At 52.7% G+C, this 19,843-nt stretch overlaps 1 protein-coding gene and 2 long non-coding RNA genes across 6 annotated transcripts in view; 1 reads left to right on the forward strand and 2 right to left on the reverse strand.

The window, feature by feature from the left end:
- CEP104 (centrosomal protein 104) overlaps positions 1–14,754 on the forward strand; it is a 40,279-nt gene extending 25,525 nt beyond the window's left edge. For all 4 annotated transcript variants that reach the window (XM_002694118.7, XM_024976780.2, XM_010813401.4 and 1 more), the window contains 10 exons: positions 867–1,043; positions 2,609–2,815; positions 3,257–3,364; positions 6,198–6,234; positions 6,447–6,513; positions 7,540–7,648; positions 9,004–9,142; positions 9,300–9,367; positions 11,450–11,540; positions 12,398–14,754. In XM_002694118.7, the coding sequence (XP_002694164.1) occupies positions 867–1,043; positions 2,609–2,815; positions 3,257–3,364; positions 6,198–6,234; positions 6,447–6,513; positions 7,540–7,648; positions 9,004–9,142; positions 9,300–9,367; positions 11,450–11,540; positions 12,398–12,513 (1,119 nt within the window). In that variant the 3' untranslated portion in view covers positions 12,514–14,754. The remainder of the gene's footprint in view (positions 1–866; positions 1,044–2,608; positions 2,816–3,256; positions 3,365–6,197; positions 6,235–6,446; positions 6,514–7,539; positions 7,649–9,003; positions 9,143–9,299; positions 9,368–11,449; positions 11,541–12,397) is intronic.
- Positions 752–2,614, reverse strand: LOC132342474 (uncharacterized). Its single transcript, XR_009490862.1, has 2 exons — positions 1,437–2,614; positions 752–1,221 (listed from the first exon to the last, which is right to left on the reverse strand). It is a non-coding gene; the product is annotated as an uncharacterized lncRNA (long non-coding RNA).
- Positions 14,755–18,859: 4,105 nt separating the features above from the next.
- Positions 18,860–19,762, reverse strand: LOC112441842 (uncharacterized). Its single transcript, XR_003029752.2, has 2 exons — positions 19,539–19,762; positions 18,860–19,033 (listed from the first exon to the last, which is right to left on the reverse strand). It is a non-coding gene; the product is annotated as an uncharacterized lncRNA (long non-coding RNA).
- Between the last annotated feature and the right edge of the window lie 81 nt (positions 19,763–19,843).

The raw sequence follows: 19,843 nt of genomic DNA on the forward strand, positions 1-19,843 counted from the left end.
GGTGCTGAGCGCCCTCCGTGTGCAGGCGTTCCCGTACTGCACCAGCTTCCGACGGCCTACACCGTGTGGCCATGTGCGGCCCCTTGTGCGCGGCATCTGTGTCTCCCAGGGAGGTCAATGTTCCTGCTGCTCTCGGGGGCTCTCCTCCCTCCTCCTCCCCATTGGTTTCCAGCCACTCATGGGCCCAGAGGCAGAGCCAACGGTGCTGCCAGAATGAGAAGGTGTTTAGGTGGTGTGGCCACAGACCTGCCAAAAACAGACTTCTGTCTGTTACAGCTCATGTTTCATCGATATTTTATCATTTCTTCAGTCTTTTCCTTTAATATTTTATCACTTTTTCTTGCCTTGTATCTGGCTAGTTAAGTAATGAGTATCTTAATTATAGAAATACTTGAGTGGAGACAGTAGAGCGTGTGGAGGCACTTACCCTCCTTCATCTCAACCCATCAGGGATCAGTCCATCTGAATATGTGCCTGCTACACGCTTGGCTAAAGTTTAAAAATACTGAAATGGAGGTTCTTACAGCAAGACTTAATTTCTTTTAGAATTTTAGAAATTAGAAAATATTTTTCTTAAGGTTGTGAGAGCCTGAGAAGAGAAACTAAGGTTTTAATCACACTTTCTGTAAAGCTTTAATTCACCTCTAAGTGATCATGGTTCTTATTTCTGATGATTCAGGCTTTTGTTCTTAATTGTTATCATATCTTAAAAAGAAATAGGCGCTTACAGACAAATGACTTTACCGTCGTCTGTCACTGTCATCTTTTATTTCCCATTTTTTCCCTCAGTGTTTACTTTGCGACTAGCAATCAGTAACCCCTCTCATTTTCCAGTAAAACTTAGCAGATGCTGTTGGTCTCTCTAGGAGATAGCCTTGTTTAAGGAAGTGAAGTCTCTCCAGGTCATCCCATCTTACCTGGTCCAGCCGCTGAAAGCCAACTCCTCAACTCACCTGGCCATGAGCCAGATGGCACTGCTGGCGCGACTGCTGCGGGACCTGGGCACGGAGGGTGCGGGCTTCACCGTGGACAGTGTGATGCGGGTGAGCGCCTTGGGGTGGCCGCCACAGCCAGGCCCAAGCTGGTGGCTGCAGCACGTGGGTGTCTGGGGAGTGCTAGCTGCAGATCAGTGGGGGGTGGGGTGGAGAGGCACGATTTCAGAACGTCCCTGCTTCCTCTGACACATGTGGGTGCTGGAGCCTGCAGCACCTTCTGCTTCACCTGGTGAACACAGAACAGGAAGGGGACCCCAGATTTAAGAGTGGGCAGGAATGCCGGGGTGACTCAGTGATGGACCCACCCCCCAGGGCAGGAGGACCTCGTGGGAGGTGACAGATGGGAGGGAGCACAGATGAGTGGGCTGGGGAGGTGGGAGGTCACCATCCCAGGTAGGGGGTAGCGGGTTCCTTGCAGTCAGAACATCTCAAGGTTCTTACGGGGTTTGAGGATGACAAGGTTCAGGGTAAAACCTGGCTGTGCTGGTGGAGAGAGGAAGTGAAGAAGCCCAGCTAGTGAGAGACCGATGCCTGAAAGGCCATTATGTATGGGAACTGGTATGTTGTGATAGGTTCGTGTGATCCTTAGGATGGATGGATCAGATCCTTCACCTACTTCAAGGTCACACACAGATCCTGAAAAAGAAACATTGAATAAGAAATAAAGTGTCAGAATGATACGCACAGTGAGCCATTTATGTATGTGTGTGCTTAGTCATGTCCCACTCTTTGTGACCCCGTGGACTATAGCCCACTGGGCTCCTCTGTCCATGGGGACTCTCCAGGTAAGAATATAGGAGCAAGTTACCATTTCCTCCTCCAAAGGATCTTCCCAACCCAGAGATCAAACCCGCATCTCTTGTGTCATGTGTTGGCAGACAGATTATTTACCACTGAGCTACCTGGGAAGCCCATTTATGATGTCAAACAAAAGCCTGTGTACACACACATGGCACACACATAATGAGAACGTCTGAGGGTTCATGTCCTCCAGCTTCAGGGACTGATGCCTTGGGAGGGGGAGGGGCAGGTGGAAGGGGCAGGGAGCTGGAGAGACTTCCAAGGGGGCTTGTGCAGTGGTCCTAGCGCTCTGTTTCTTAGAAAGAGCTGAAACAGACATGCCTTGTAATGCTTAGTTTACAGGAGGATGTAACTTTAAAACTGCCATTTATTACCTGAAGTAGGAAAGAGCAAAATGATAATTGCATACACAAGTTCCAGTATAAAATAAGTGAGGGAAAGTCTGCATCTTAGTAGCTGGAATTCTGTGGGCAATGTCTTCTTTATTTTTAAAGTGTTTATATTGCCTCTATGTTTGGGCTTTCTTGGTGGCTCAGATGGTAAAGAATCTGTCTGCAGTGTGGGAGACCTGGGTCCGATCCCTGGGTTGGGAAGATCCCCTGGAGAAGGAAATGGCTACATGGCTACTCACTCCACTATTCTTGCCTGGAGAATCCCACGCACAGAGGAACCTGGTGGGCTACAGTCCATAGGGTCGCAAAGAGTCGTACGTGACTGAGCGACTTAACACTATGTTTTTTCTACGCCAGAAAAACTAAACGTGGCTGTTTTACAACTTGAGTCACAAGAGCGCGTCCCGGCCCTCTTCTCAGTTTTCAGTGCAGGCCCTGGAGCACAGGGTGCGAGAGGTGCGTGAGGCGGCCGTGGGGATGATCCTGGACCTGTACGCGCAGCACCGGGCTCTCGTCCTAGAGTACCTCCCGCCCGACGACAGCACCACCCGCAGGAACGTCCTCTACAAAACGATCTTTGAGGGGTTTGCCAAAATAGATGGCAGACCCACAGATGCCGAGATGAGGGTGAGTTAACTTCCCAAAGTTATGATTTGACCTCATGTTTAAGAAGTAATCTGGTGCCAGAGTAAACTGACGCATGTTTCAAGGAGCTGCATGGACACAGGAGACACTGGTCCTGGTTCCTCCACTGTGTCTGTGAACAGGGGTGATGGTGGCCTCATGTGAGGACATCCTCAGGTTTATCCATAGGAGACATTTAGCACATGTTCACCAACTAGGCTCTAGTATAAAGTAAAGCATTTTATATTTAATTAAAAATAAAACAGTAAAAACAGTAAACATTTATTAGCTGAACCTGGTGGATCTTTTTCTTAATCATAGGTATATTATTCAAATGTCTTAGCGAGGATTGTAATGTATAAGAGACATATGTGCTATAGCTTATCACTCAGTTCCGAAGGCTACCCTAAAAATCGATTCTAATGGAAAATCTTTCCATACCAGGCACAGAAAAGAGCTGCTGCTGAAGAAGCGGAAAAACGAAAGAAAGAAGAAATCAGAGCTTTGCAAGGGCAGTTGGCGGCCCTAAAGGAGATGCAGGCCGAAGTCCAGGTCGGCAGGAGTCTCTGTCTCTCCCCCTCCTGCTTTCGGTCAAAATCCTGTGAGCGATTATTTCCTTATATAGATGAACAGAGAGCTTGGTCTGCTTTTCGTGGGATTCTATAAACAGACATCTTTATTCTTTGCTGTTTCTTCAGTGAGTTCAGGGGGAAATAAAAGGAATCCCCTGCTGAATCATCTGCTCTTCATTCCCGTCGGGGATGAAGCACACTGCTGGCCTGGCTGTGTTTAGAGCAGACAGGACACTTGGGCCTGCAGGAGCTTGGGGGAGCGGGGAGGGACAGGCGAGGACAGGTCCCCCACCCACAGGTCCTCACCTCCTTCAGAGGCTAAGGAGGAAAATAAGCTTGACTCGAAGGTCTGCCTGCCTTGTGCAGGAAGCAGAAGGTTTCAGGCAGACGTTCCCATCAGGAAGCCGTAGTCCCCGTGCACAGGGGATCAGACGGCATTTGGTCCCGTAGAATCGTGTCCCTTCTGAAGGGCCTGCCTCTGTGATTTACACGCGTGTCATCATGCGCTCGCTTCAGCAGCCCATACACACGCGTGTCATCACCCTGGCTTTCATGGTTACGTCCTTCAGGTGACAGTAAGAGAGCAAGGGCGTGGGCATCTGAGCTGGTTACACAGCCGAGGAGTCCCCAGTTGTGTCCACAGCGGGTCTCCTGGGAAGTGCTCTGACCGCCACTTTGTAAAAAAGGATAATAAGTGGCTAAGAATGGTGAAAAGGAAAGGAAGCATGGCAGAATATGTGTCGAAGTGCCTGTGACGGAGGGCGACAGTGATGCTGGCGCGTCAGAATCCATGAAAAGAGCAGGAACACAGCCACCTGGCGGGAACAGGGAGGAGGCCCGTGCCCATGAGGGACCTTCCTGGACAGTCAGCAGCCCCTGAGGCCTCCTGGAGCAGGCCAGGCTGCTGCTGCTTTTTCCCAGCACGATGATACAGATGAAGAAACTGTGCAGAAAGCTAAGTGCTCACACGAGGTCAGGAGCTGGAGGTGGCCGAGTTCCGCCCCTTCCATGTTGCCACCGTGGCCCCTGTCACAGTGCCTGTGGGGGCTTGCTGAGGTCACAGGCTGTGTCCCTGTGGTCACGACACGAAGGTGCCCATCCCCCGCCTCCCCTGGAGCACCCTCACTGGCTCCTCTGTCCTTCAGTGTTTGCTGAGCACTCGCAGTGCACCCACCCTTCCTGGGCTCCAGAGGTGCCCCAGGACCACACTGCATGGGCCCCCATCCTTGTCCTGAGATGACTGCTCATGGCGTCTCACGGGAGGATGACAATTTTTTTTGGTTTTTATTATTATAAAATATATATAAATTTTACCATTTTCACCATTTTTAAGGTTCAAGTTCTGTGCCTTTAAGCATATTCACCTCATTGTGTAACCACCACCACCACCAGCTGTCTCCAAAACTTTTGAGAATGGCAGAATATTTTTAAATCGCCTGATTGCTCCTGAGTTTTAGGGAAAAGCTGTAAATTACTAATCAGTTTTCTAATCTGTTCAAAGCATAGATTAAGGTAAAATTTATAACTAAAATTTCACTTTTGGCACAATTTGTTTCCCTGCAAAGTGTACTAACCCACCATTACCTAGAACCCATCTATAAGTTTACCTTCTCTAGATACGTGTATAAATCATGTGAACCCCATTAGCAAGTTCAACATCAATCTATTAAGTCTGTCCCTAGCCCAGAATAGTGTTTGTGTGGTTTTGTGTTCAGAACTGAAGTTTGAGAGAAGTCCCTCGCTGTCAGGTAAACTGTGATTCCTGCTGTCACAACAGTGTCTGTGCATGCACTCAGGCCACGGATCGGGGGCCGGCCCATCCCTGCTCTCCAGCCAAACTGCAAGCCCTCCTGAGACTCCCTTTCCCCTGGGCCAGGGCAGCCCAGGCTGGCGGGTCTAGCAGCTCACGTCGAGCAGACTGGCTGGTGCGAGAGGAAAGCCTGGGGTGGGAGGAGCTCCTGGATGCTGACACAGAAGCCACCAGGGCTTTTGAGCAGAAGTGAATCCCTTACTAGGGCATGATGGGTCCCTCTGGCCCCTGTGCTTGAGGTGGTGACAAGGGCAGGCATCCAGGTGTGTGAAAGCAGAGCCTGCAGGCTGGCTGATGGGCCGGGGCCAGGCCACATGGGGAGAGGAGGGAGGCGTGACGTGTCCAAGTTTCCTGACTGTGCTGGGCTCCACGCCAGAGGCTGCGAGGGCACGGGCATGGGGGGAGCACAGGGCGGGGGGGGGGGGGGGGGGTGGGAGCAGGAGTTTGGTCTGGGTAAGTCACATTCACGTGACATCAGAGGCCTGAGTACGTTCTGAGCAGCAGAGAGGCCAGCTGACAGGACAGACATCCAGGTCATGAGCACAGAGGTGGGTGTCCAGCCTGGAACTGGACAAGGGCACCCTCAGGATCTGTACAGATGGGGTGGACTGAGTCCCAGAGGAGCAGGGGACACCCTGGGAGCCCAACTAAGAAGGGCCTAGAGGAGCGGGCTGGGGAGCCACATGCCACTGGGAGCCCACAGAATGTCCCACGGGGGACACCATTGGTGAGCAGGTGACCCAGAGAAGAGTTAAGTGGCCTTGACAAAGACTGGTTTCCGTGGAGACAGGGCAGGAGCCCCGAGGGAGGGGCCATGGGGGAGCAGGACAAAGGAGATGGTGTAAGGTCAAGTGTGGGCGACTCTTTCAGACAAATGTGTTGTTTGCGGATGTAAATTCTGCCTCAGACCCTGAGGTCACACTTGAGGATCACACTGCATCCTGGATAGACTCTCATAGGCACTGCAGCCGCCTGACCTGAGCCTTCTGTCTTTGTGTTTTAGGAAAAAGAGAGTGAAGCTACAAAGGCCAAGAACCAGGGTACGTAGAATGTACATCACGAAAATTCTGCATTGAAACCACCTCTGTATATTCAGCAAACATCTTCATCCCAGACGCCGCAGAGCCAAGTGTAAAGCATTGCCTGTTACTAACTTGTACTTTTAAACTGTATTTCATATCCAGCTGGTTACTAAAACTTTGAAAGTAGTTTTCTACAAAAAGTTACTTAAATCACTTTCTCATTTCTTTAGACACTCAAGAAAGGAAAGTGGCCCCACCAAACGCTCCAGAAATTCCAGATAACCACTATTTAGACAAGTGAGTAGAGCCACCTCTAACCCACTGTGGGGTGATTAGAGGGACCAACCATGAAAGCACTGTGAGACGTAATATTCTCCCGGCTCATTAGGGTTCCGCGAACTGATCGGCTCTTTTCAGTGACTTCAGAAGCTCAGAAAAGGCCTCCAAACCAGGCAGCATCAGCTGAGTCAGGATAACCTTCCCTCTCTTCCCCGACAGAAGTGAGCAGCCTATTTGTCAAAAGGCCTGTCACAGACTCAAAAAACTTTTTTGATGTTTTATGGAAGTGCTGTTGATGACAATGTATGAATTTGTGTTGTATGGCACAGTGACTCAGTTACACATGTATACACATTGTTTTTCAAATTCTGTTCTATTATGGTTTATCACAGGGTGTTGAATATAGTCAGGCTCATTTTACAGGAGCAAAATGCTTTTTCCTGTCCAGTGGCCGAGACAAATCTACGAGGAATTTAAGAGAAAGGTCTTGGTCTACTCAGGGCTTCCCTGGTGGTACAGTGGTGAAGAGCTTGCCTGCAATGCAGGAGACGCAGGTTCATCCCCAGGGTCAGGAAGATCCCCTGGAATAGGAAGTGGCAAGCCACTCTAGTATTCTTGCCTGGAGAATCGAGGAGCCTGGCAGGCTACAGTCCATGGGGTTGCAGAGTCAAACGCTACAGAGTGCGAGCATGCGCGCGCGCACACACACACACACACACACAGAGTCTACTCTTTTTTTGTGACTTAAAATATCCTTTCTTCTTGATGACACTGACAGAATTCAGAGGGATCCTAAGCTAGTTTATCTCAGACGCCCGCATGGTGAAGCCTTTTTTTACATCTGTAATAAGGAGCCATCCGGCCGTCCCTGAGGACCCTCTGGTGAGGTGTGGCCCTGCCTCCAGGTCCAGCTGCAGCCCACTCAGGACCGGGACCGTGGCTACTGGCTGCGGTCTGGAGGTCACGAAGCTCCTGCGAGCCTGCGGAGTGGGGATGGCCAACCTAAACCTGGGCCTCACTTCTGACCTTTCTGTCTCGTTTCAGTTTGTGTATTTTTTGTGGGGAGAGGAGTGAGTCCTTCACAGAAGAAGGCCTGGACCTCCATTACTGGAAGCACTGCCTCATGCTGACGAGATGCGAACACTGCAGACAGGTCAGGCACAGAGCCTTAGTGTTTTCAGAGGAAAGCTGTGGGGAAAATCATTGAATGTAAATCACTCTGTTTAGTTGGGATTGATTTTTCTTAGTTTTTAAAGTGTAACGCATGTGTAAGTGTATACAAGCCGTAGGTGTTTCAGCTCCTGAATTAGCACAAAGTAGATACCTCAGAGTAATCACCACCAGGACACATACCCCACGGACCCCTCCACTCCTCACTGTCCTCATTCCTGCTTCTTGCTTGTTGAATTTTATGGAAGTGGACTCCTGTGCTGCGTTTGGGTTTTGTTTGCGGCATTCCATTGTCTGAATGTACAGTTTATCCATCCTTTCCCTGCGTGTGGCGGGGTTGAGACTGAGGAAGAGCGTTGCTGGGCCTCTCTCGTGTGCATCTTCTGTGCGTGTGGATGCACCTTTCTGGGTGCACACCTCGAGGGCCCTCGTGGGGTCACAGAGTGGCCCACGTCCAGTGAGCCCTCCCTGCAGAGCCGTGCCACCCACCGTGTGCCCCATTTCGCTTTCCTGATGAAACTGAGGGGGAGCCGCGTCCCTTGTTGGCCTGCTGCTCCCTCTTTGCAAAGCACTTCCGGTGTCTCGCCGGCTCTTGAACTGGCTGTCTCATCATCACTGATGTGTGGTCGTCCCTGACACACTTGGATGTGCGGTGCCCGCCATGTCCAGCGTTTTCGTTGCCGCGCGGGAGCTTTTTGTTTTAATGTTGTCCTCCCTGTTGGTCCCTTTCAGGGCTAACACGTTTCACATCCTGTTCAGGCAGGCTTCCCGCACCCCCATCGTTCATCTCCTGTGATGGAGCCAGCCCTGCTCAGACAGAGGAGGAGAAGCAGGAGAGAACCTCTCCCCTGTCTGTCCTCAAGGCTCTCCAGCTTGCAGAGGGGAGCGCGGAAGACAGATCCCACTCTGAGAGCCCCTCTCTCCTGAGCAGTATGCCAGTCTGTGGGGTGAAGCTCTCGGGTGCATGTCAGCTGCTCCTGGCAAAGGTGTCCCAGTGGCGAAAGGGTCTCTTCCTGTGTTTCCAGCATATTCTTAGAAACGGCCGAGAGCCAGGATGGAACCCCAGGCCTCACGTAGAGCCTTTGAGCTCTTCAGGTTCAGGTTAGGGTTAGGGTTGTGGGGTGAACCCTCACATCCCCTGCCCGCCCCAGCCATGGCCTCCAGATGCTCCTGGCGTCACGTGACAAGCACAGGGGCAGGGAAGGGGTCTTCAGCAAAGTACCCTAAATGACCACGGAGGTGACAGGCAGGCGTCTGCCTCAGGAAGCAGCGCTCTCGCAGGGGCCGGGACAGCACACCACCTTGCGCTTAGCCACGTGGCATGTCCTCTTTCTGCAGGTGGTGGAGATTTCCAGCCTGACGGAGCACCTGCTGACCGAGTGTGACCAGAAGGACGGCTTTGGGAGGTGTTACCGCTGCAGCGAGGCTGTTTCAAAGGAGGAGCTGCCCAGACACGTCAAAACCAGAGACTGTAACCGTGAGTGCCCTCAGACCTCGAGACCCCAAACTGTGTCATCCCCGGGGGCCCAGCTGCAGGGCTGGAGGTCAGGTCCCACGTCTGCCAGTGCCACTGGTGCCCTATCAACGACCCGCAGGAGTAACCAGAAATCCTTGTTTCGTTCAAATTCATTCAGCCGCCAAATCAGAGAAGTTGGCAAACCGGTGTCCTCTGTGCCATGAGAACTTCAGCCCCGGAGAAGAGGTGAGGGGTGGTGGGGAGGGGGCTGACGTGGGACGGTGGCTGACATGGCGAGGGACTGGTGTAGGGGAGGGGACTGATGTGGGGAAGGGCTGGTGTGGGACTGGGACTGGGGGAGAGGCTGAAGTGGGGGTGGCGACCAGGCACCTCGATTGTCGGTATCGAGGCTGCTATAGTGCTGGACCAGCGCAGAGACAGGGTGTCGGGAAGAGGTGGTTCTGGAGCTCTGTCTCCAGGTTTCTATGCCGTGCCCCCCACCCCAGAACATCTGTGAGCTCTCAGGGAGGCGGCTCTGCCCTCCTGGCCATGGGTTTGGCTGTGTGTGGGAGGTACTTGAAGGCTTACTCCTTCCCTTTCCATTGTCAGCTAGTTTTCAGAATAACTAGCTGTGTGCCCAGCATCTTCTGGCGGTAGCTTATTTGTTTGTCTGGATCTTAGCATCATTGCGAACCCATGGCTTTAGGCTATGGGATATGTTCAGCTGTGTGGGCATCACAGTGCTTTGCGGTGTGTGGATGAGCCAGCCTCTGGCCGGTGGGGCCTCTGCAGATGGGCGCCTGGCAGTGTGAGTGGGCCCTGGCGACGCAGAGCCTCCTGGCTCCGACCAAGCCTTCCCTTCCTGGTTCCCTTCACTGGAAATGACCTTCCGTGACCCCCTTGGGTGCTCTGCTTGTGGGCCAGTACCCTTCTGAGCCTCTCTGCAGACAGAGCCGGGAAAACGTCGAGATAAATCCGTGAAAGTTCACACTGACATTGCTGATTCAGAGTCTGAGCTGCAGGGGTTGCTTTAACTCCATGGGTCTCAGGACAGAGTCTCTTTCCATCCTCCCGAGAATTAGTTCCCAAAGCCCCCAGAGATGCCCATCCAGCCGTCACACAGTGGGCACGTCTTGACCCCAGGGTCCCCGGTCGTTGTGGGCAGGGTGACGCTGCTGGCCACCCCAGCTCCTCTTGTCCCTCTCTGCCCCCTGGACACGTGGGCTCCAGCATCTGCCTCAGGGCACTGGAGTCACTCCACTTGCTGTACCCCGGCTGGTAACAATTGAGCCTCATTGTCTCAGTTTATGTGCAGGTCCTGGCAGTTTTCAAAATCAAGTTCTGCAATTATATAAGGTACTTAGAGGGTTCTGATGTCTGTAAAATGAGGCCAATTCAGAGAAGACCAGGCAGAAGCTGCCAGCCTGCCCCTGCTCCCTATCCCTCCTCTTACAGAACAAGGGTTTTTAATGGCTTAATTTTTTCCTTACATGTAGGCAGCTCTCAAATGTGTGCACTTTTCCTCGGTCCCTGTTCAGCTAGAGGTTAGGTGGCTCTGCTTAGTTGTCGTCACCTTGTGCTGCCACTGTCTTAGGCGACCAGCCCCCTCCTTGTGGAGACCAGCCAGCCCCCTGCTCTGAGCAGTGCTGGCATCTGCAGTGACCTCTGCCCCTCTTGCCCCCGCCACCACTCCAACTCCGGCCTGGAGGGGACGGCACCTGCCTCAGGCCACGTGGTGAGGCAGCAGCAGGCTATGCTCCTTTTTCCTCTGTTTCCTCTATATTTTCTTAACCAGTCTCCACCCGCCAACAAGCTTGAACACCCGTTATTCTGTCACAGTTTCTGCGGGTCAGAAGTCCAGGCACGGCCTGGCTGGGTCCTCTGCTCGAGGTCTCAAAGTGCTGCACTTACAGTGTCGGCCTGGCCACACTGTCATCTGTGGGCCCGACTTGGGGAGGAGTTTCCTGGCCCATTCCAGGCGCTGGCAGCACCCTTTTCTTACTGGATGTAGGACCGAGGTCCCGCTTCCTTGCTGGCAGGGCCTCCTTCAGCCCCTCCCCCCTGCATCATTGCACATGTGTGACAGCGGCCTCAGCACATGGTGCTCAGCCATGCAAGAGTCAGGAGGCATGTGACGTGCGGGCCAGTATCTTAGAAGCTCATAAGTCACGGGTGCTCTGGGATCATCGTGCTCAGGGGCTCAGGGCAGGACACACCCAGAGCTCAGGAACCCCCTGAGACTGCCATGTGTAGTAACTGCCTCTGGTTTGGTCATCTTGGTGGCCCCTCTGGTGGCCTGGTTGCCACACTGCATGCCTCTCACTTCAGGCGTGGAAGGCTCACCTCATGGGCCCCGCTGGCTGCACCATGAACCTTCGCCGGACGCATGTGCTTCACAGGACGCCCGTGCTGCCACCGGGTAAGTGCCCGCGTGGTCTCGGCCCTGCCCCTGGGTCCCTGGCAGGCAGGGTCATCATGTTGCAGCACAGGCTCTGGCTAAAGGCCCTCTTGTGACCCTGCTTCGCCCAGACTCCGTGGTGGTGCTCAGGGAGTTGACAACTCAAACCGCGGGTGTTCACAGGCACACTCAAGGCTTGGTGTCCCTCCAGACCACCCACACCAGTGTCCAGAAACAGGAACTGCAGTAGCAGACCACAGATGGCGCCACGACCTGATTCCTAAATCAGTTTTGGCTACTTTATGTCAGATTTAGAATGCCTTACAGAAAAGTTAGTATTTTTCATTAGAAAGTTATTCTTGACCTGAAAGAGTATTGGATACCGGACTTTTATTTTCGGGGCACGTGATCAATGAGAACCTGAGGAGCCATGCTCAGTGCAGATGGGCTGGCTGTACCACTGATGCGAGGTGCCTCCCGCGCCCCACACCGTGAGTGAGGACCACGGTGCTGGGGAGCCGCCCCAGCCTCTCAGCCTGGAAGTGGGGCCCTGGCCACGTGGCTTCTGGTTTCTCATCTGGGAGTCAAGGCTTTGAAGTTGAAAATGAGGTGTATGGCTTGGTCCTTCTAAGCGTGCGCCAGGCTCCTCTGGCTCTTCCTCCTCTTCTGCCATCACATGTGTGTCCTCGTGGGTGGCCCTGCCGCCTACGGGCTGGGTGACCGCCATGCATGGTGCTGACCCCATGGTAGGTGCGTCCGGGCCCCTCGTAGTCCGCTCCTCCCAGTGTCTGTGACACCTGCCACTCACACCGCCACTGGGCTCTGTGCCCTGGCTCACACGTGTCCCTGCACTCTGTGTGTCTGCATGTCCACTGCAGGTAAAGGCCCAGCCGCCACCAGGGCAGGGACCTCAGGATCCAAGGTGGGAAGCAAGATCCCCACCCCGAAGGGGGGCCTGAGTAAAGGCTCCAGCAGGACGTACACGAAGCGGTGACAGGACGCAGCGCCTACCTCCAGAGGGGCCGCGCAGCTCCCATGACATGGCTGTGTCTCCTCGGAGCATCCCTAGATGTGCTGACCCCCGCTTCGCCCCTGCTGCCCCAGGCTCCTGGCCGTGCCCATCCCGGGTGCGGCTCTGTCTCCCATGGCTCCGCTATCGGGTCTCTGCCCTCCCGCCCAGGGTCACAGAGGGAGATGGTTCTGCCGAAAGAGCAGCACCGGGCAGGCGCATGCAGAGCAACCTCTCCAGTCCTCGCTCCCTCTAAACCTCTTGCACGTGGGTCTCTCTCAGGATGGGGGACGGTTCGCAGGGCTCATGGGGCCAGGATGGGACAAGGTGGGCTGGTGCCTGCGAGTCCACCCTGTGCTCCTCCTCCCCGGCTGTGACTCCTCCCCTCAAGGTCAGGGAGCCATCAGCCTGCAGAGCCTGCACGTCCACAGCAGCATCAAGTAAGGTCAAGGTGGAGAAGTAAGGTCGCTGCCCAGTCCCCTCAGTTCTCACCTGCAGGTGCTCTGAGCGTGGCCCACTTGACACCACCACCCCCATGCTGGCCCCCACCCCAAGGGGATCGGAGGTTAATACTGATGGCTGCACAGCAGGCCCTTCCTCAGGGGGCTTCAAGTTCTTTACATGCATGAAGCCCTAAAAATATATGAGACATTCCCTGATGCTCCTGCACTCATGTGAGCAGATGTCAGTCAGAAAGGCCTTTCCTTAAGCCCCTGGGGCAGATGGAGTGACCCCCACCCTGTTTAACTTTCAGAGGAGCCTCTGAGCCTCTGCCCAGCCCCTCACACTGACCCACTGGGATCTGTGGAAACTGGAACTGTATGTTCTTTTCTCCAACACATTATACCGTACTTTAATAAAAGCCAAGCAAAATGATGAAACCAAACCTCTCCTCACCAGCCCGCAACCAACCCAACCCCTGCAGCCTGTGGAAGTGGCTTGCCTGGCTCCAGAGCCAGGTAGCTGTAGGGAAAAGCCAGAGTTTGTCCAAAACGTGCTTGGAAAGGCCATCTTCGTGTCCAGGCCTGTGGTCCCCAGGTGCCCAGCCCACTAGAGACCCAAAGAAGGTAGCCCTGCCCTTCCTGCCCGGCCGTGTGCCCAGGGGTACGCCTTCCTCCTGAGTGTGTGACAGGTGGGCTTCCAGGATGCCCACTAGAAACTCACGGAACTGATGAAATTTGTACTGCACAGTTAATGTAAGAAATTTTAATTCCAAACCATGAAAACTAACAAAATATATAATAATATTTAAAAGAAAAACTAATAGCTATTTGAGCAAGGTACTCCCTGGGTAAGTTAGTGACAGTGAACCTGTACTAGTCAGTCTGTGGTGAACTGATACTTTCTCATGTGGTTGACTCAAAATCCTGAGCCAGAATAAGACTGACAAAGAGAATTACCTTCAAAAATATACGCTATTAAAAAATTTTAAAGTATGGAGGGAGAAATAATGTAAAACTTTACTCGATAGAGCAGAGTATGGATGCCAAGGTAATTATAAAATGATTCTTCCTGATTCAAAAAGGTGTGTTGCCACAACCTTCTAACCCATTGCTGAAGTATACATAAAATACTCCTTTAAATAGAACAAGAAAAGTTAACCAAGAAATTATCCTTTTCTCGCCAATCAAAACTTCTAAGAAACATACATATAATGTTTTCTGTATATTGTAATGTAAAGATGTTTATAAAAATACTTAATTTTTAGTGATTGACAAAATTAATTGCATTTAAAACAGGTCGATCTTGCTGATTACAGAAGAATCATGTGTTTATGTTCAAATGATTCCTGGCAGTGATCAGTGGCCATTTAAAAGGTTTACAGGGTTATATGCTATTAAGGAACCAAGAATAAAGGATAAAAAAGTAAAAAGGAACTGTAAGCTGCCTTGGCCATTCATAAATATCTAAACTTGGCACAGTAATTAATAACTGAAATTTCATTCATGAATATGTTGTGGCTATTTAACAATATTTATTATTTTCATATTTCAGAGTATTCTAATTTAAAAGAATTATCTATAAATTTGGCATTAGAATACAAATGTAAATACTTTTAATGAAAATTTGCAACTTTTTAATGTTTTGACATAGTTTTCTATTTGTCTTTATTTCAGGTACCAAAATTATAAAACATCTAAGTAATATATTTTTGTTGTTGTTTCAGGGCTCAGGGTTGAATTCACCCTGAGCATGTGAATATAATAAAAAGATTACTAAATGTTCTGTCCCTTTGAAGACTATACTTGAAAAGCTTATGGTTAAGTTACATCTTCTGTAAACATGCAGGCGTGATGCAGCCCTGAGATGCCACTGAGTCGCTGAGGTTTGCTGGGCAAGGGGCAGGGGGCACTAAGTTGCCAGGAGGGAGTCTAGTTCCTAAAATAAGTTATTTGTGGGTTTAGTGGTAAAGAAGCTAAAAGAGTTTAAGCTGCACAGAAGTTAGAAATAGTGACCAATTTTATCCTGTGGGATAAAGAGAACATTTTATATATACCCCAGTTGTGCTCCCATCAGAGGTTCATACCTCTTAATCTCTTCCTGTGTTTTTTTATTCCTTTTTAAAGAGGGGATTTTTACCAGCCAACAAGGTTATTTTGCTTTTCAAGTAAGTAAAACAGTATTTTCTCTGCTGTAGACTGGTTTTAAGCTTTTACTAGTTTTGATTTTATGATTGTTTCCATTTTGAAGTTAGTTTTTTCCATACACACACACACCACGCACGCACGCACGCACGCACACGCTTCCCCTTATATGTGGAAGGGGAAGCCTTCCACAAGCGGCTCAGCAAGTAAAGAATCCACCTGCATTGCAGGAGACTTGGGTTCAATTTCTGGGTCAGGAATATCCCCTGGAGGAGGGCATGGCAACCCACTCCAGTATTCTTGCCTGGAGAATCCCTATGGACAGAGGAGCCTGGCGGGCTACAGTCCATAGGGTCACAAAGAGTTGGACATGGTTGCACATATACATAAACTTGAAGTTTAGGGGCATTACAGTTTAAACAGCAAAAATCGGTGCTCTTACCTGCATAGGCAGAGTGTGTGAACGAGCCTGTGCACAGGAAGGAGGGGGAAGCTGGTGTGAACTCTGGGAGAGTATGGTTCCACCTGCTCTCAGTTAGGTGTTCATCTGTGCCATTGCTCATCTGCTCTTAAAAACTAGATCAGGGGTTTCCCTTGGTGGCTCAGTGGTAAAGAATCTGCCCGCCAATATGGGAGACACAGGTTTGATCCCTGATCAAGGAAAAGCCCACATACTGCAGAGCAACTAAGCCCGTGCGCCACAACTATTGAGCCTGTGCTCCAGAGCCCAGGAGCCGCAACTATTGAGACCTTATGCAGCAACAGTCGGCGCCCTCGCGCCCTAAAGCCCATTCTTCCCGGCAAGAGAAGCCACTGCAATGAGAAGCCTACACACCGCAACTAGAGAAGAGCTCACACACCAACGACGACGCAGCACAGCCGAAAACAAATAAATTAAAAAAAAACTAGGTCAGCACTAAAAACAAAAGCCTGCGAAACAACGTGCGCCCCGAGTCCTGGGAGTCCTGGGAGCCCTGGGGCCTGCACCCAGCCCTCCACCACTGGGGGCAGGGAAGCCCTGGGTGGGGTTGCGTCTCCTGGATCTGGGGTCAGGGCTTAAGGCAGCAACCCCCTGAGCTGCTGCATTGAGAGGTCCTGTGCCCCCACGTGGGTGTTCTGGAACGCCGAAGACCTGTGGGGCAGCTGTTCTCACCTCCACTGTAGCCAGGGAGACTGGCTCAGTGCCTAAACCCTGCACCTCTGTGCACCCTGGAACGGGGGTGTGGGCACAGGTTCCAGGTAGTGGAGTCCAGATTTGCTTGTCTCTGCCTTGGTCCCCACCTGGAATGGAGCTGAGAGGAAGGTGCTAACAAGGCCCCTACCTACCCCCTTGCACATAGCAGATCCGCCCAGGCAGCCTCCACTCCTTCAGCTCAGGTGGGGAAGGTGCTGAGCCCACGGCAGGGATGGGGGAGACGGAAGGCGTGGGGCCATCCACCTGCCCGAATGGCCTTGAAATCGCTCCAAGCTTTCTTCTGGCCCAAGGTACCTGGGGATGCTTCCCAGTGGGGCGGGAGCAAGCCCCCCACCCCCCCCAGCTTCAGGATGGACACCACAGCCCCCACCCCACCCCCACCCAAGTGTGAATGCTCATGTGCAGGGGCAGTGTGCAGGCCCCTCCCCATCAAGAGGTATCCCGCAGGTGCAAGTGGAGAGCGGAGTCAGATTCTGAAAGGGGTGGTCTTGTGAGCAGGCAGCCTGGGTCTGGCTCATCCCCACGGCCCCCTTTCGCGGCCCTTATCCTGAAGGTTGAGGGCTCCCCAGGAGTGGCCCACAGCCACCTCCGCACCAGTCATCTGGCCGTGCCTTCACTATTAGTGCCTCTTGGTGTCCGGAGACCAGTCCTGGAAATGCAGGGGAGCGGCATCCCGTCTGATACTGTGGGGTGACTGTTGGCACCACTGTGAGGGTTCTGAATCGAGATCTTCCTTTCCCCGGAGGGTAAGGAGACAACGCTTGGGAGTGCTGTTCACCAAATTCGGGGATCCTAAGGCTGGGCCAGAGGCAGGAGGGCAAGTGAGGCCGGCACCCAGGGCCTCCAGCCCCAGCCTCAACCAGGGCAGGGACATGGGCGGGGACCAGGGTATGGACAGTGATGGAACCAGGACTCAGGCAGGGAAGGGGATGGAGAGGGGTCTGCTGGACTGGCTGCCCCCACAGGCCGACCCAGCACCTGGGCCAGGCTGGGGAAGGTGCAGCCATAGCACTGGGGTCTGCTCGCACCATCCCCAGGATCCACCTCTGCTGTCTTCATGGACTCACCACAAAGGCGTGGATCCCTTCATGATGGAACCCTGAGTCTGGTGCGTTTAAGCTGTGCACATGGAACTGCCCCATGATCTGTCACTCATGCTGCTGTGTGCATGTTCACATGCTGTGCACATGGAACCGCCCCGTGATCTGTCACTCGCGCCTCCGTGTGCAGCTCAGCTCATGTCCACATGGCCATCTGCTTTCAGCTTGTCTCACAATGCACTATCCTCTCTCCTGGTGGTGGTGGTTGGTGGTGTCCAGTGTCAGCTTCTACACAACTGTTACTACCCACATTGCCTATCAAGACGGCATGTGTTAGCACAAGCTGTCGCACAGCCGCCCAGAAACCTACTCCAGGAAACTAAGCAGGCAAGAGGACATGCAGGTCCCAGGAACTGAAAGCCACTGATACTAAGTATGGGTGTACAATCTTCCAAGAAATCACTGAGGAGACCTAAAGCTCTTCTGGGTGTGGCTACAGTGCACATGGAGGGAAGTGCAAGGGCGGACAAGATCTTAGGGGCCTCCCCTCACCTCTCCTGACCTTGGGACAGTCACTGCCTGTCCTTCACAGATGGAACTGGTCACAACAGTGTCTTTCCTGTGTGGGGTCACAGGGTGACAAGGGTGAAATCAGCGCAGCACAGAGGCTCTGCTGTAGATAAACACGGTATATTCACAACAGACTTCCCAGGTGGCGCCATGGTAAAGAATGTGCCTGCCAGTGAAGGAGATGCCAATCCCTGTGTCCTGAAGATCCTCTGGAGGAGGAAATGACAACCCACTCCAGTATTCTAGCCTGAAAAATCCCCTTGGACAGAGGAGGCTGGTGGGCTACAGTCCATGGGGTTCAGAGTCAGACACAACTGAGCGGCGCGCACACACACACACACACACTCATTCAAATGTACTGAAACACCAGAGAGCAGACAATGCCCAAGTGCCACCCACACACAGACGACTCCCGCAGACCTAGGCCTGGCCCTGCACCATATACAGGAAGCACCAAAAAGCAGCAAAACTACAGTGTCAGGGTACAAGGGGGTGTTGTAGAGACTGGTGATCATTGTTTTCTTGAGCTTCATGATGGCTACACGGATGTGTTGTGCCTTCTGGAAGTCCATCACCCTTCAATACAATGTTCAGAAATTTCAAAACAAAACTGGCAATTCTGCTGGGGTGAGGGGTTAACAAAACAGGAACAGAGAATAGTACAGTCGGCCTCAGCACTATTCCTCTCACCCCCTCCTCCAAACACTTCCGGCCCGTGGGTCCTAACACAGGCAAACTGTCTGCTCCCAAGCAGCCTCACAAACTTGCCTGCCCAACAGAAATGCCTGTGGAGCGTGTAAATCCCCACACCCGAGCTGCAGCCCAGACTGCTAGGCCAGCATCTCTGGACAAGGGGGCTGGGGCCACATTCATTTCTAATTTCCTGATGACTCCAATACACAAACCACTAACCTATAAAGAAAAAAAAGTGCACAAGGTGCTTGTTAAAAACTGAAAAGACTTATTCGATGCTTGCGACAAGGGAAAGTCATCTCAACTCTGATTACAGGACGGCTGGGGCTTTAAAGGGCTTCCCGTGTGGCGCAGTGGTAAAGAACCCACCTGCCATGCAGAAGTTGGAGACGCAGGTTCGATCCTTGGGTCGGGAAGATCCCCTGGAGGAGGAAATGGCAACTCACTGCACTGTTCTTGCCTGGAGAATCCCATGGACAGAGGGGCCTGGGCAGTCCACGGGGTCGCAGGATCAGACACAACTCAGTACGCACGCATGGGGGTGATTATGGCCACAGGGCAGGGAGAGGAAGCCAACAGATGGGAAACTACCGAGATGAACTTGGTTGAGTTTGAAGGGTAAAGGTCTATGCCACCCGGAAACGTGTACCTCGGTACATTGGCTATTGTGAGCTGTATGCCCCTGAAAATCAGTCAATGCAGGAAGAGGCCTGTCTGAACTTCCCTTCTTGCCTAAACAGCCTCGCAAAGGAACTCAGTCGCCCGAGACCCCCGAGGGACTAGGAGGAACAACATAGACAGTGTCACACGGTCCTCCCGCCCGTTTGTCTTCTAAGGCCCGTTCCTCTCCCCCAAAAGCCACGCATCTCCTCCCCCTTCGCCCTGTATACGGCTTTTAGCCCGGGGAGTCACGACGTTGCCGAGCACCTCCCCCGGGCCGTGAGGCCGACGCGTCCGCAGATTCGGTCTCCGGTCTTTCTTAGGGACTCGGTCGTTCCTGCTGCTTCCCGACAGCCTCGCTGGTGGGAGGGCTCGACCAGCTGCCCGTGCTTCAAGGTCCCACGCCCACAGCGAGAACTGGGTCCAAGGCGCTGAAGGTCCCAACGCCCCTACTGTACCCAGCTCCTTTAAGACGCTTGCGGCGGCGCTCTAGCGCCCGCGCTGCTCTCGATGGCGCTTTCCGGCCCAGACAGGAAGCTGTGCCGCATGCCCCGGAAGCGCACCGGCAGGGG

Source organism: Bos taurus, chromosome 16 (assembly GCF_002263795.3).
Source record: "Bos taurus isolate L1 Dominette 01449 registration number 42190680 breed Hereford chromosome 16, ARS-UCD2.0, whole genome shotgun sequence".
NCBI lineage: Eukaryota > Metazoa > Chordata > Mammalia > Artiodactyla > Bovidae > Bos > Bos taurus.